General features: G+C 34.3%; 1 protein-coding gene across 3 annotated transcripts in view; it reads right to left on the bottom strand.

Moving 5' to 3' along the window:
* Window positions 1-566: 566 nt before the first annotated feature.
* RBM41 (RNA binding motif protein 41) overlaps window positions 567-14,300 on the bottom strand; it is a 70,831-nt gene continuing 57,097 nt past the window's right edge. For 2 of the 3 annotated variants that reach the window (XM_081565374.1, XM_081565375.1), the window contains 3 exons: window positions 10,259-10,406; window positions 7,892-8,072; window positions 567-1,266 (listed from right to left, as the gene is read on the bottom strand). In XM_081565374.1, coding sequence (XP_081421500.1) covers window positions 7,906-8,072; window positions 10,259-10,406 — 315 coding nt within the window. In that variant the 3' untranslated portion in view covers window positions 567-1,266; window positions 7,892-7,905. Of the gene's footprint in view, window positions 1,267-5,979; window positions 8,073-10,258; window positions 10,407-14,300 lie in introns of those variants that run through there. The other variant, XM_081565373.1, reaches the window with a different exon arrangement.

Below are 14,300 nucleotides of genomic sequence, written 5' to 3'. Positions count from 1 at the left end.
GGAACTCTTTTACTACTTGACTTTTCTATAAACTGAAAAAGTCTTTTTAAAAAAGAGCTAATTGCAAATTTCCTGGCAGTCTAGTAGTTAGGATTCCATGCTTTCACAGTGGAGGGCCCAGGTTCAATCCCTAGTTGGGGAACAAAGATCCCACAAGCCACTTGGCATGGCCAAAACAACAACAACAACAAAAAGAGAGCTAATTGTCCTAATCTGTATTAATACTCTGAACACTCTAAACTTATCATTTATATTTGTTTTTCTATAAATTTTCTTTTTGTTTACCCACTTTTTAATTGGATTACTGACTTTAGTATACTAAGACAACTATATGAATTCTGTATTGAAGAAATTAGCTCCTGTGTGTCGCAAATTATTTTCCAGTTTGTCTTTTGATTTTTTTTATGGTGGGTTAGTCTGTATATGTGCATATAGATTTTTTAAATGATTTCTGCTGACCTGTAGGCAGAAAATAAGGAATAGTAGTCAAGTGGCTTTAAGTCTTCAATAGTAATCCAAAGACCACAGAATAGGAATAATATTTTACAGAAAGGACTTTAAGAAACTTTCTTTCCTCTATTAAAAGTTACATTTATTTAAACATTTACATACAGTAAAAGTCATCCTTTCTTGTGTACAATTCTAGGAGTTATCACAAATGCATACACTCATGTAATTATAATCAAGATATAGAAAATTTCCATTATTAAACAAATTCCTTGAGCTACCATTTTGTAATCAGTCTCTTATTTTTAACCCGTCATCCACTGACCTGTTCTGTTCCCATGGTTTCGTCCTTTTCAGAATGTTATATAAATGGAATCTAACAGTAAGTAGCCTTTTGCGTTTGGCCCTTTTACTTAGCAAAATGCATTTGAACTTTATCCAAGCTGTTGCATGTATCATATAGCTCAACATAGTTTTTATTGCTGAGTAGGATTCCCTATGAGTATACCACAGTTTATCTATGCACCAGTTGAAGGACATCCTCTGTTTTTATTTTCCTTCATTGTCAATGGTCTGTAGGTCTAGTAAAGGGCAGAGGTGAGATTTTATACCACAGGAAGAAGTTTCTTCTGAAAAGTCCACCTTAGAAGTATGCTCCTGGGTAACATGTGCAAAAGGTTATACCAGGATAACTTACTTCTTGTCCTTTAAACTATATTTAAAATTGGAGTTAACCCAAAGTGAGCAGTTTATCAAAAGAATAGTTGTTTTTCCTGAGTATAGTTAGATGATATCCTCAGAGCAGGCCTGACAAATATTCTGGAATGCAAGTCATTGGCAGAGTATTAAATTTTTCTTTATTAAAAAACACTAAAAAAAGTAAAAATCAGCCCAAATCACACTTTAAAAACTTTATAAAGCAAAAGTCCCTTTTCAGTCTAGCCAATCACATCTCTAAAAGGTTTACAATTTGGTACATATATTTCCCAGGTTTTTCCTAAGTTTATTCAGAAATATCTATATATACATATATCATACATATACAAATGCTTTTGTTTAAAAAAAAAACTATTCCTATATACATATATATTACTTTTTAACTTATTACAAAATCCTAGACACTATACAGATCAGAACGCATTAATAGATATACCTCCATTATTTTAACGGCTGTATGGTATTCCACTAAATGGATGCATCATAATTTATCCATTCTCACACTGACGGACATTTAGGTTGTACCCACTATTTCAGTGTGTGTGGCTTTATTAAAATATAATTTGGATATCATAAAATTCACCCATTTAAAGTATATAATTCTTGGTTTGTACTATAACCAAGTTGTACAATCATCATCACAATCAATTTTAGAATATTTTCATCAAGTTCTAAAGAAACCCTATACACTTCAGCTATTGCCACCAGCCCTAAGCAACCACTAATCTACTTTCTGTCACTATATATTTGGAATCATATAATATACAGTCTTTTGGAATAGCTGCTTTCATTTAGCATGTTTTCAGCATCCTTCTATATTATAGCATATTTATCAGCTGTGTTCCCTCCTCTTCCACTTTTTGGGAAAACTTTTGAAGAATTTATATTAATTCTTCTTTAATGTTTGTGAAAATTAATCTGAGAATCCATGTATGTTTATGCTTTTCTTTTTGGGTATTTAAAAAGTTTTAATTAACTTCTTATTATAGGTATTTTCAGATTTTCTTTGTTCTTCCTTTCTCAACAATTGGTTTCAGTAATTTGTGTCTTTCTAGGAATGTGTTCATTACAAATAAGTTATCTAATTTATTGGCATAAAATTGTTCATGGTGTTCCTTCATAATTTTCTTTAAATTTCTGTAAGATTTATAGTAATGATCCCACCTTCATTTCTGATCCTAGCAATTTGAGTCTTCTTTTTTTCCTGGCCAACCTAGTGAAAAGTTTTTCACTTTTGTTGGTCTTTATATAGAGCCAACTTCTGGTTTCATTGACTTTTTATTCTCCATGCCATTTACTTATCTAATCTTTCATATTCCCTTCCTTCTGCTTTTTCTAGTTAGTTTCCTTCTCTTTGTCCAGTGTCTTAATGTACAAAGTGAGGTTATTGCTATGTGATATTACTTCTTTTTAATTACAGGCTGCTACTGCTGCTGCTAAGTCGCTTCAGTCGTGTCCAACTCTGTGTGACCCCATAGACGGCAGCCCACCAGGCTCCCCTGTCCCTGGGATTCTCCAGGCAAGAACACTGGAGTGGGTTGCCATTTCCTTCTCCAATGCATGAAAGTGAAAAGTGAAAGTGAAATTGCTCAGTCGTGTCCGACTCTTTGCGACCTCATGGACTGCAGCCTACCAGGCTCCTCCGTCCATGGGATTTTCCAGGCAAGAGTACTGGAGTGGGGTGCCATTGCCTTCTCCGTTAATTACAGGCATTTATACTTATAAATTTTTCTCTAAGCATTGCTTTAGGTGCATCCCATAAGTTTTGGGATGTTGTATGTTCATTTTCACTCATCTCAAATTAACTTTGTAATTCCTTCTTTGACATATTGGTCATTTAAAAGTGTATCTAATATTCCATTGTGTATATGTACCACAGCTTCCTTATCCATTCATCTGATGATGGACATCAAGGTTGCTTCCATGTCCTGGCTATTATAATCAGTGCTGCGATGAACATTAGGGTACACGTGTCTCTTTCAATTCTGGTTTCCTCAGTGTGTATGCCCAGCAGTGGGATTGCTGGGTCATATGGCAGTTCTATTTCCAGTTCCTTGAGGAATCTCCACACTGTTCTCCATAGTGGCTGTACTAGTTTGCATTCCCACCAACAGTGTAAGAGGGTTCCCTTTTCTCCATACCCTCTCCAGCATTTATTGCTTGTAGACTTTTGGATAGCAGCCATTCTGACGGGCGTGAAATGGTACCTCATTGTGGTTTTGATTTGCATTTCTCTAATAATGAGTGATGTTGAGCATCTTTTCATGTGTTTGTTAGCCATTTGTATGTCTTCTTTGGAGAAATGTCTGTTTAGTTCTTTGGCCCATTTTTTGATTGGGTCATTTATTTTTCTGGAATTCAGCTGCAGGAGTTGCTTGTATATTTTTGAGATTAATTGTTTGTCTGTTGCTTTGTTTGCTATTATTTTCTCCCATTCTGAAGGCTGTCTTCACCTTGCTTATAGTTTTCTTTGTTGTGCAAAAGCTTTTACATTTGAATCAGTTCTATTGAGATGGATGAAACTGGAGCCCATTACACAAAGTGAAGTAAGCCAGAAAGAAAAACACCAATATAGTATACTAATGCATATATATGGAATTTGAAAGATGGCAACGATAACCCTATATGCAAGACAGAATAAGAGACACAGATGAATAGAACAGTCTTATGGACTCTGAGGGAGAAGGTGAGGGTGGGACGTTCTGAGAGAATAGCATTGAGACATGTATATTATCATACGTGAAACAGAACACCATTCCAGGTTCGATGCATGAGACAAATGCTCAGGGCTGGGGCAATGGGATGACCCAGGGGGATGGGATGGGGAGGGAGGTGGGAGGGGGGTTCAGGATGGGGAACACATGTAAACCCATGGCTGATTCATGTCAATGTATGGCAAAAACCACTACAATGTTGTAAAGTAATTAGCCCCCAACTAAAATAAATTAATTTAAAAAAAAGAGAAAAAAAAGTGTATCTAATTCCTATCTGTGTCTCCTGACTTTCTGTTATTGATTTCTGACAGAAATTTCATTCTATGTGGTCAGAGAACATACTTTGCATAGTTTGATCCACTTTAATTTACCATGATTTGTTTCATGGTATGTGATATAGCTATGATTTTTCCAGTAGTCACGTATGGTTGTGAGAGCTGGACCATAAAGAAGGCTGAGTTCTGAAGAACAGATGCTTTGAAACTATGGTGCTGGAGAAGACTCTTGCGAGTCCCTTGGACTACAAGGAGATCAAATCAGTCAATTCTAAAGGAAATCAACCCTGAATATTCTTTGGAAGAACTGATGCTGAAGCTGAGGCGTCAATACTTTGGCCACCTGATGTGAAGAGCCAACTCATTTGAAAAGACCCTGATGTTGGGAAAGATTGAGGGCAGGAGGAGAAGTGGGCGACAGAGGATGAGATGGTTGGATGGCATCACTAACTCAATGGATATGTATTTGAGCAAATTCTGGGAGATAGTGAAGGACAGGGGTGCCTGGTGTGCTACAGTCCATGGGGTTGCAAAGAGTTGGGCAAGACTGAGTGACTGAACAACAACAACAAAATGTGATATGGTCCATCCTGGAGATGTTTCATGTGTATTTGAGAAGAATGTGTTCTGCTCTTGTTAGGTGAAGTGTTCTATAAGTATCTTTAAGGTCTAGTTGATTTATAGCATTGTTCAAGCCTTCTATTCCTTTGTTCATAATTCTGTCTAGTTCTTAATGAAAATGGGATAGTTAATCCCCCACTTCTTGTTGTATACTTTTATATTTCTCCATTCATTTCAATTTTTGATTCATGTATTTTGGTGCTCTGTTGTTAGATGCATGCTGCTAAGTCACTTCAGTCGTGTCTGACTCTGTTCGACCCCACAGACGGCAGCCCACCAGGCTCCGCCGTCCCTGGGATTCTCCAGGCAAGAATACTGGAGTGGGTTGCCATTTCCTTCTCCAGTGCATGAAAGGGAAAAGTGAAAGTGAAGTCACTCAGTCGTGTCCGACTCCTAGCGACCCCATGGACTGTAGCCTACCAGGCTCCTCCGTCCATGGGATTTTCCAGGCAAGAGTACTGGAGTGGGGTGCCATTGCCTTCTCCTATTAGATGCATATGTGTTTATAATAGATGTCACTATCTACAGCATTTTTTTTTGCTTTAAACTCATTTTAAATAGACTTTAGATAATAGTATAGCCACTTCAGCTTTCTTATAATTGCCATTTGCCTGATATTTCTATCCTTTAACCTTCAATCTGTATCTTTGAATCTAAAGTGTGACTACAATAAATAGCATAGAGGTAAGTCTTGTTTGTTTTTCCCATTTGACGATCTCTGCCTTTTGACTAGATTGTTTAATCCATTCATACTTAATGTCTCAAGTTTTTATTTCTCCATTCCTCTTTTTAATGTCTCAAGTTTTTATTTCTCCATTCCTCTTTTTACTTTCTTTTGCACTGAACATTTTCTAATAAGACATTTAAGTGTATTTAATATTTTTACTATATATTTTTAGCTATTTTGTTAGTGGTTGCTCTAGGGTTTACCATACACATCTTAACTGGCTTCAGCTATATACTAACTAAATTCCAATGAGATATAAAAACCTTATTCCTATGTAAACCTATTCCTTTTCTCATTTTTTGTGATATTATTGTTAGTAGTGTTATCTCTACATGTTATAAACCCAGTAATATGTCATTATAATTATTACTTAATATAATTTTATGTCTTTTAAAGAAGCTTACAGAAGAAAGAGCAAATATATTATTTATAGCTTTTTTATATTAACCTTCTTATTTCCTATTTCTTGTTTCCTTCATTTGTTCCTATGGATTTGAGTTACCACCTAGAGTCATTAATTCAATACAGCTTTGTTTCTACCTTTGTCTTGCTATTGGTAAATATATTAGTTTTATATGTAATAGATCCAATAATGCAATTATATATATATATATAGAGCTTGATAAAATAGCTTTTAAAATCAACTAAGAAAGAAAAATGTATTTTGACTGTCTTTTATAATTACATAATTACCTTTACCAATGCTAATTTTTTATATGTGTAGATTCAAATTACTGTCTGAGGTCACCTGCTTTCTACCTGAAGAACTTCCTTTGATATTTCCTGCTAGTCAGGTCTGACAGCAACATATTCTCCCAGTTTTTGACTGTGTGGGAGTGTCTTTATTTCATCTTCATTTTTGAAAAACAGCTTTATTGAATATGGAATCTATGTTGACAGTTATTTTTCATTTCAACACTTTGAGTAAATTTTCCCACTGCCACCCCCTTTGTTTCTGATGAGAAGTCATCTGTTACTGAAGTTTCCTTGTAAATGATGCTTCATCTATCTCATTTTGCTTTCGAAAGTTTCATCTTTGGGTTTTAGCATTCTTATTGTGGTGTGTTTGTGGATTTTTTGTTTATCTTACTTGAGATTCATTGAGATCTCTTGGATGTGTAGATAATGTTTCTTATCAAATTTGGGGTGTTTACAACCATTATTTATTGGAATATATTTTTCTGCCCCTTTCTTTCTCTGATATTCCCATTACAAGTATGTTAGAGTGCCTAATGGTTGTATACTCTGTTATATTTTCATTCTTTCTTCTTTCTGATCTTCATCCTGGATATAATCACATTTAATCATCACAACCCAATGAAGTAAGTAATATCACTATCCTCATTTTTTTTTTTGGAGAAAAATAAAAGTTTATTTATTTTTTAAAGTGAAATTATTTATTAGAATAGCTTTTTAAATATTATCTCAAGATGAAAAAAATTGAGGCTCAGATTTAATGACTTGCCAAAGTCATAGAGTGGTTAATATGGCTGTGAAGTTCAAACAGGTCTGATTCCAAAGTTTATACTACTTCCTCTATATCATGTCATTTTTCTATTCTCCAGCAACTATAAACAAACAACTGGGGGACTTGGGGCTGGCTGCTTCTCTTCTAGAAAGCTCTTTCTTTCTACCCTCCTTTGGTATTCTTTGCTAGTATATTCCTCTTCTAAAATTCATATATTTAATCCCTAACATGTACTGACAGTGATTCAATGCTTATTGCTTTGAATTCAATCATTATTCAATGGTAGCTAGTGTAAATGATTGTGAGAACATTAATGTTTTGATCTAAATTCTTTCATTAGAAAAAATGAACAGCTTTTTGAAGACACTCATAACTTAATAGGGAAGTGTGCATTAAATATTTGCTGACTAACCTATGAAAACTACCTACTCTTACTGCTGAAGGTCTAATCAACAGCATTTTCTGATGTTTAGGCCCCTGGTCACTTATTTACTAGGTGAACAAAATTAGGGACAAGTGGGCTCTACATATAAATATTTCAACATTTAATTAGTTTTTTAGTTTTATATATGTATATATAAAGGAGGCAGTCTTGGAAAGAATGTTATCTCTAGGGACAAATATATAAGACCTCATATAAATTACAATGATTTAAAAAATCCTTGGAAGTAATCTACTATAATTTATCCTGAGAAAATGATACTCTTTATACCCAACCCTCTATACTCATTACATTGTCTATCCTAGATAATCTTTGATTATAGAAAATGTATTCTGCCAATTCTTTCCAAAAGCTGAAAGGGATTATCTTAATTTTGCTTTCTTTCCCTCAGTTTCTCTTCTTAAATTCCAAACAAACTGCTATCTATACACAAGCCCTAGATCCTAAATTCTGATGTAAAAAAGACCTCCTGGGACTCACAATTTTTGTATCTTCTAACTGCCACTTATTTCAGTAGTATTATCTGTAGTAGATGATATTAGAGAAGCAGCCTGTAGATCTGGCTGTTGCTTTTTGTTCTTTCCAAATTCTATCACCAGTATTTTCCCACGTAGCTTATATCCATTTACTAGATGCAATGCTTGCCATGCTATTTCTGTATCTAAAAGAGAAAGAAAAACCATCAGTTTATGTATGGCTTAATAATTCAATTTTATTCCAAGTCTAGTTTATGTTGTTTTGCCTTGGAGTGCAATGTAGGCTATAAGGCCATATAGTTATTTGATTTTATCATGTTTTCCACAATCCCAAATTTGTATAACTCAGCAAGATTAAACTAATGGCTAAGAATAATGACAATAGAATCTTAAAAAGGATGTTTGAGAGTGTCTCCTAATTCAAGGATATAGGTAGAAAAACAAAATGAAACAAAACAAGGATACAGACAGTGTGCTAAAGAGGGCTAAGCTATATCTAATAATACACAAACCTGTATCTTAGATAACACATTATAGGTGCTAAGAGAATGAAATAATTTTCAAAATAGGAAACACAAAAGAAGTTATTACAGTACTGGGGACATTTTCCTATTAATACTTTTCCTTTTGATTAGAGAGTGGTTGTCGGAGCCCTTATTTGGATAAGTAAGTTTAAGAATCCTTGTAGGCATATGGAAGCTTGAGGTGTAAGAGTATATAGTGTATGGCAGAAGGGGATTGAATTTATGGGTCTCAGAGTCTAGATGTGGGAAATTAGGAAGGAATGGGCTTATTGCCCAGAGTCTGTCAAATCCTAAGTAGACAAGCAATGGTTTTAGATTGAACCAATTTATGTCTTATATGTATGCTCTACAAATTTTCAAACATATTCATAACTAGTAAAACAGCTATTTATTTAAAAGTACTTAGTGTATAAAGCCTTTTTATTATATATCTTTTTAACTAATGGATATTAGTACATGAAATAATATTTTAAGTTTAAAAGGGTTCTTACACTTGAAAAGACTGAAAATCACTAGAGCTGAGGATCCAAAAACATTCAATGAGACAGGAAAGATGGTACAATGCTGTATAAGAAGACTGCAGGGGAATTTGGCATTGCTCATGTGCAAAAGCACTCGCCTATAAATACATTACTACACAGTATATAAATTATGATAGTTTAGGGATAATAAAAGGCACAGTTCCTACCTAGCCTCCACCAAAAAAGAAAGATAGTCTGGTCTGTCATAGCAACTGGAATTTCTATAGAGATACAACTTGTTTAATTACACTTTGCTTTATTATGCTTTGCAGATAATGTGTTTTTTCTAAATTGAAGGTTTTTAGCAAGCCTGTACTGTTAGATGATAGTATTTTTTACTAAGTATTTTTAAATTAAGGTATGTACATTGTTTTTTGGACAAAAATGCTACTGCTCACTTAATATACTACAGTACAGTATAAACACAAGGCTTCCCAGGTGGCTCAGAGGTAAAGAATCTGCCTGCAGGAGACATGGGTTTGATCCCTGCATTGAGAAGATCCTATGGAGGAGGAAATGGCAACCCATTCCAGTATTCTTGCCTGGAAAACTCCATGGAGAGAGGAGCCTGGTGGGCTACAGTCCATAGGGTCACAAAGAGTCAGACACAACTGAGTGACAGTGCATGCATGCATGCACCCTTTCTCCCAGTCTATGGTGATAATCTGCATCCAATAGTGTAAATATAACTTTTATATATACTAGGAAAACAAAAAATTCATGCAACTCACTTTATTGAGATAATTCACCTTATTGCAGTGGTCTATTGAATCTGCAGTATCCCTGAGACATGCCTGCCTGTATTATTCTTCCCTATGGTTTAGGATACTGAAGTCATGTATTAGGATGCAAACAACAGTTAAACAATATATCACCCACTAGTTAATTATGAATTACTAATGCATTAGCATAATATAGCATAATATCATAATAGCTTGCAGTCTTACTCCTAAAGGAATAGGGCATAATGCAACTACAAGTGTTCTGATAAGAATACCAATATATTAATAATTAATGTAATTATAACTTGGTCTAGAAATACTACTTTCAGCAAAGGGAAAGTAAATTTTGATACAATGCATAGAAAGTGCCAAGACTGGGGAAAAGAGAGGACAGTGGTGTAAGGTGGTGGTGCACTGTCAAAGAAGGAGAGGAAACACAGAAAGGAGAATAGAAAAAAAAAAAAAACATGTTTTCCTTAGTTCTCTTCCCTTCCTATGTGCTTCTTTTGTGGGCTATACTTAAATTAGAGGGTATACATAGTCACTAATGAACTTATTAGTGACTCAGCCATAACTGAGTAATTGTCCAGATGAAGCTACTTACTGGGAAAAGTGATAAAAGCCTGCCCCCTCATTCGTCCAGTCATCATTCGGAATTCAATTGGAGGTCCTTTCTTTTCCTGGAACCGAGCGAATAATGAGACAAGATCTCTTTCAGTCACCCGAGGGCTAAGGTTCTTCAGGTATAACACCTAATACAAACCAAGGATCAACAGAAATATTACATTAGGTAGATAAGGCAACTATTTCATTGTGGAAGGACTTAGTTTCAGATAAAGATGGTGGATTGAATACATGCATCTAATTTCAATCCCTCCAAAAAACTCTAAAACTATAGGGACTTAAAAAAAAAAGGAAGGAAGAACAAGGAAATGAGGCAATAGCAACAATATTCTGGAAGCTGTAAAATAACTGAACGAGCATACTCAAGAAAGCTGAATCTTAAATCAGCAGTGGGGGGAACCAAGAACTAACCCAATCCACATATAAGAATCCTGAAACATTTTAGGAACTGATATATTCTAGTGTCTCTGGAAATGGATATAAAGAGCTGGAGTTAAGATAAGGTGGGTATGTTAAAAGTTCTTTAAAAAATTAGATTATATCTTTAAACACCCTCCCCTAAAATGTGCTACTGGGTAAAGACCACTCCCTATCCTGTTGCATACTGGAGGTTCATTTTCTGAACTTGGGGAATGTTAGACACCATTGAGGATGTGAATACTGTTCCTAAAAACTAGGCTTTAAGAGAAATGATGCATTCTGAATGATGAGGATACCCCAAACACTTTCCTTCATTTGGATCCTACAATGCTGGTGGTACCCTCCCCAAGTGAGAGTTCTGAAGTCTTCTCTGGGAAATCTAATCAGCCCCAAGAGGAAAGGTCTAAAAATGCTGATTTAGAATGGGGAATTTCTCCAACAAATGAATGAGCCACATGACTTTAAGTGAAGCTTAAACTCAATAAGGATCACTCATTTGATCAGAGATTCCAATCTGTTTTTGGCTCCTACTCATAAATATGAGCAGAAATTATCAGGCATCTGAGAAAAGCCACAATGTGAAAGAGACAGAACAAAAAAATAAATAAATAACAGCATTTGGGAGAAAACAGAAACTATGCAAGGAGAAAAAAAAAAAAAACTTCAAAAAGCCATCACTAATATCCTCAGAGAAAGAAGAGAAAATATTCCATCTATTAGGAATGAAATGCTTTTTTAAAAAAGAAACATTCAAGAAAATAAACAAAAAGAGCTCTTAAATGTGATTGAACTTTTCATTGGCTTAAAATAGATTATTACAAGGTGTTTTAAGTAAGTACCTTTGTAATCATAATTAAAATACCTATAGAAGGCACACAAAATGAGAAAGGAAAAAGGCAATTCACTACCAAAAATTAGAGCAACAAGGGCTATAAAACAGAAAACAACTAATAAATGGCAATAGTAAGTCCTCTCTATCAATAATTACTTAACATATAAATGGATTAAACTCCCTAGTCAAAGACATAGAGTGGTTGAACAAACAAAAAACAAGATGTGAGTAAGTGCTGTCTACAAGAAACTCACTTTAGATTTAAGGCCATACACAGACTGAAAAAGAAAGGCTAAAAAGAGAAATTCCACGCAAATTGCAACCAAAGAAGAAGGTTGGCCATGCTTACTCAAGATAAAATAGACTTTAAGTCAAAAATTTTCAAAAGAGACAAAAAAGGACATTATATAATGATAAAAGGGTCAGTTCGCCAGGAAGATATAATGACTATAAATATATATGCACATAACATTAGAGCACTTAAATGTATGAGCAAACATTGAGAAAACTGAAGGGGGCTATAAATAGCAACACAATACTACTAGGAGATTTCAATACCTCACTTTCAGTAGCAGAAGAAAAACTAGAAAATTCACAAATAAGTGGAAACTAAACAACATAATCTAGAACAACCAATGGGTCAAAGAATAAATCAAAAGGTAAATTAGAAAATACCTTGATACAAAGGAATATGAAACTACAACATACCAAAATTTATGGAATGCAACTAGGTCAATACTAAAAAGGAAGTTTATAGCATTAAATGCCTACATTAAACAAGGGGAAAGCTCTCAAACTACTTTGCATTTCAAGGAGCTAGGAAAAAAAAAACAAACTAAGCTCAAAGTTATTGGATGGAAATAATAAAGATTACACATAAATAATTGAAATAGAGATTAGAAAAATAATAGGAAAAAATCAACCAAACTAAGAGCTGTTTTTTAAAAAGATCAACAAAATTGACTACTTTTAGCTAGGCTAAGAAAAAAGAGAAGACTCAAATAAAATTAGAAGTGAAAGAGCAGACTTTACAACTGATGCCACAGAAACAAAAAAGGATTATGAGAGACTACTGTGACAATTATATGCCAACAAATTGCATAATCTAGAGAAAAGGATAAATTCCTAGAAACATAAACCTACCAAGATGAAATCATGAAGAAACAGAAAATCTGAATAGACTTATAACTAGCAACAAAATTATTCAGTAATCAAAAATCTCCCAACAAAGAAAAGCCCAGGACCAGATGGCTTCACAGGTGAATTCTACCAAATATTTAAATATTTAATACCAATCCTCCTAAAATTCGTCCAAAAATTTGAAGAGGCGGGAACACTCCCAAACTAATTTTATCAGGCCAGCATTAACATGACCCAAAACAGAAAAAGATATTATAAGAAATGAAAACTATAGGCTAATATCCATGATGAATACAGATGATGAATACAGAATCCTTAACAGAAAAGTAGTAAACTGAATTAAAAAGCACATTAAAAGGATCATGGCCAAATGTGATTTATCCCTGGGTGCAAGGAAGGTTCAACATATGAAAATCAGTCAATATGATATAGCACATTAACAGAATGAAGGATAAAAATCACAAATCATTTCAATAGACATCAATGGACAGATCTTCCAGACAGAAAATCAGTAAGGCAACAGAGATACTAAATGACACAATAGAACAGCTAGACTTAATTGCTATTTTCAGGACATTACATTAAAAATAAACCCAGAATACACATTCTTTTCAAGTGCACATAAAACCTTCTCTATGACAGACCACAAACTAGGACACAAAATAAGCCTCAACAAATTTAAGAGGCCAGGGATTATTTCAAGCATCTTTTTTTTTTACTATAATAGCATGAAACTAGAAATCAACCACAGAAAGAAAAATGAGGAAAAAATATTTCATGGAAACATAACAACATGCTACTAAAGAAACTAACAGGTTAATAATGTAATCAAAGAGGAAATTAAAAAATACCTTGAGACAAATGACAAGAAAAACTCAACTGGTTGCAGAAAAGGTAATCCAAAGAGGGAACTTCATAGTGATAAAGTGAAAGTGAAGTCACTCAGTCCGACTCTTTGTGACCCCCATGGACTGTAGCCTACCAGGCTTCTCCGTCCATGGGATTTTCCAGGCAAGAATACTGGAGTGGGTTGCCATTTCCTTCTCCAGGAGATCTTCCCGAACCAGGGATTGAACCCAGGTCTCCCACATTGTAGGCAGTTGCTTTACCATCTGAGTCACCAGGGAAGTCCATAGTGATAAAGGTCTTCCTCAAAAAAAAAATAAAATAAAACAAAAAAAGAAAAATCTCAAATAAACAACTTAAACTATCACCTAAAAGAATTAGAAAAAGAAAAAGCTAAAGTCAACAGAAGGAAGTAAATAATAAAAATCAGGGAGGAAATGAATAAAATAGAGATAAAAATAGAAAAAAATGAATGAAAACAAGAACTGAAAAGGTAAACAAAATTGACAAACCTCTGGCCACCCTCACTAAGAGAGAAGGCCCCAATTAAATGAGGAGAAATAACAACTGATATTGCAGAAATGCAAAAAAAATAAGAATACTATGAACAATCATTTGCCAACAAACTGGACAACCTAGAAGAAATGGACAAGTTTCTAGAAACATACAGCCTACCAAAACTGAATCAAAAATAGATAGTTTGAACACACCAATCACTAGAAGTGAAATAGAATCTGTAATTAAAACAACAACAACAACAAAAAACCTCCCTGCAAACAGAAGT

This window comes from Giraffa tippelskirchi, chromosome X (assembly GCF_054371585.1).
Source record: "Giraffa tippelskirchi isolate mGirTip1 chromosome X, T2T-mGirTip1v1.2.pri, whole genome shotgun sequence".
Classification (NCBI taxonomy): Eukaryota; Metazoa; Chordata; class Mammalia; order Artiodactyla; family Giraffidae; genus Giraffa; species Giraffa tippelskirchi.
This window is presented reverse-complemented; position numbering and strand designations above follow the sequence as displayed.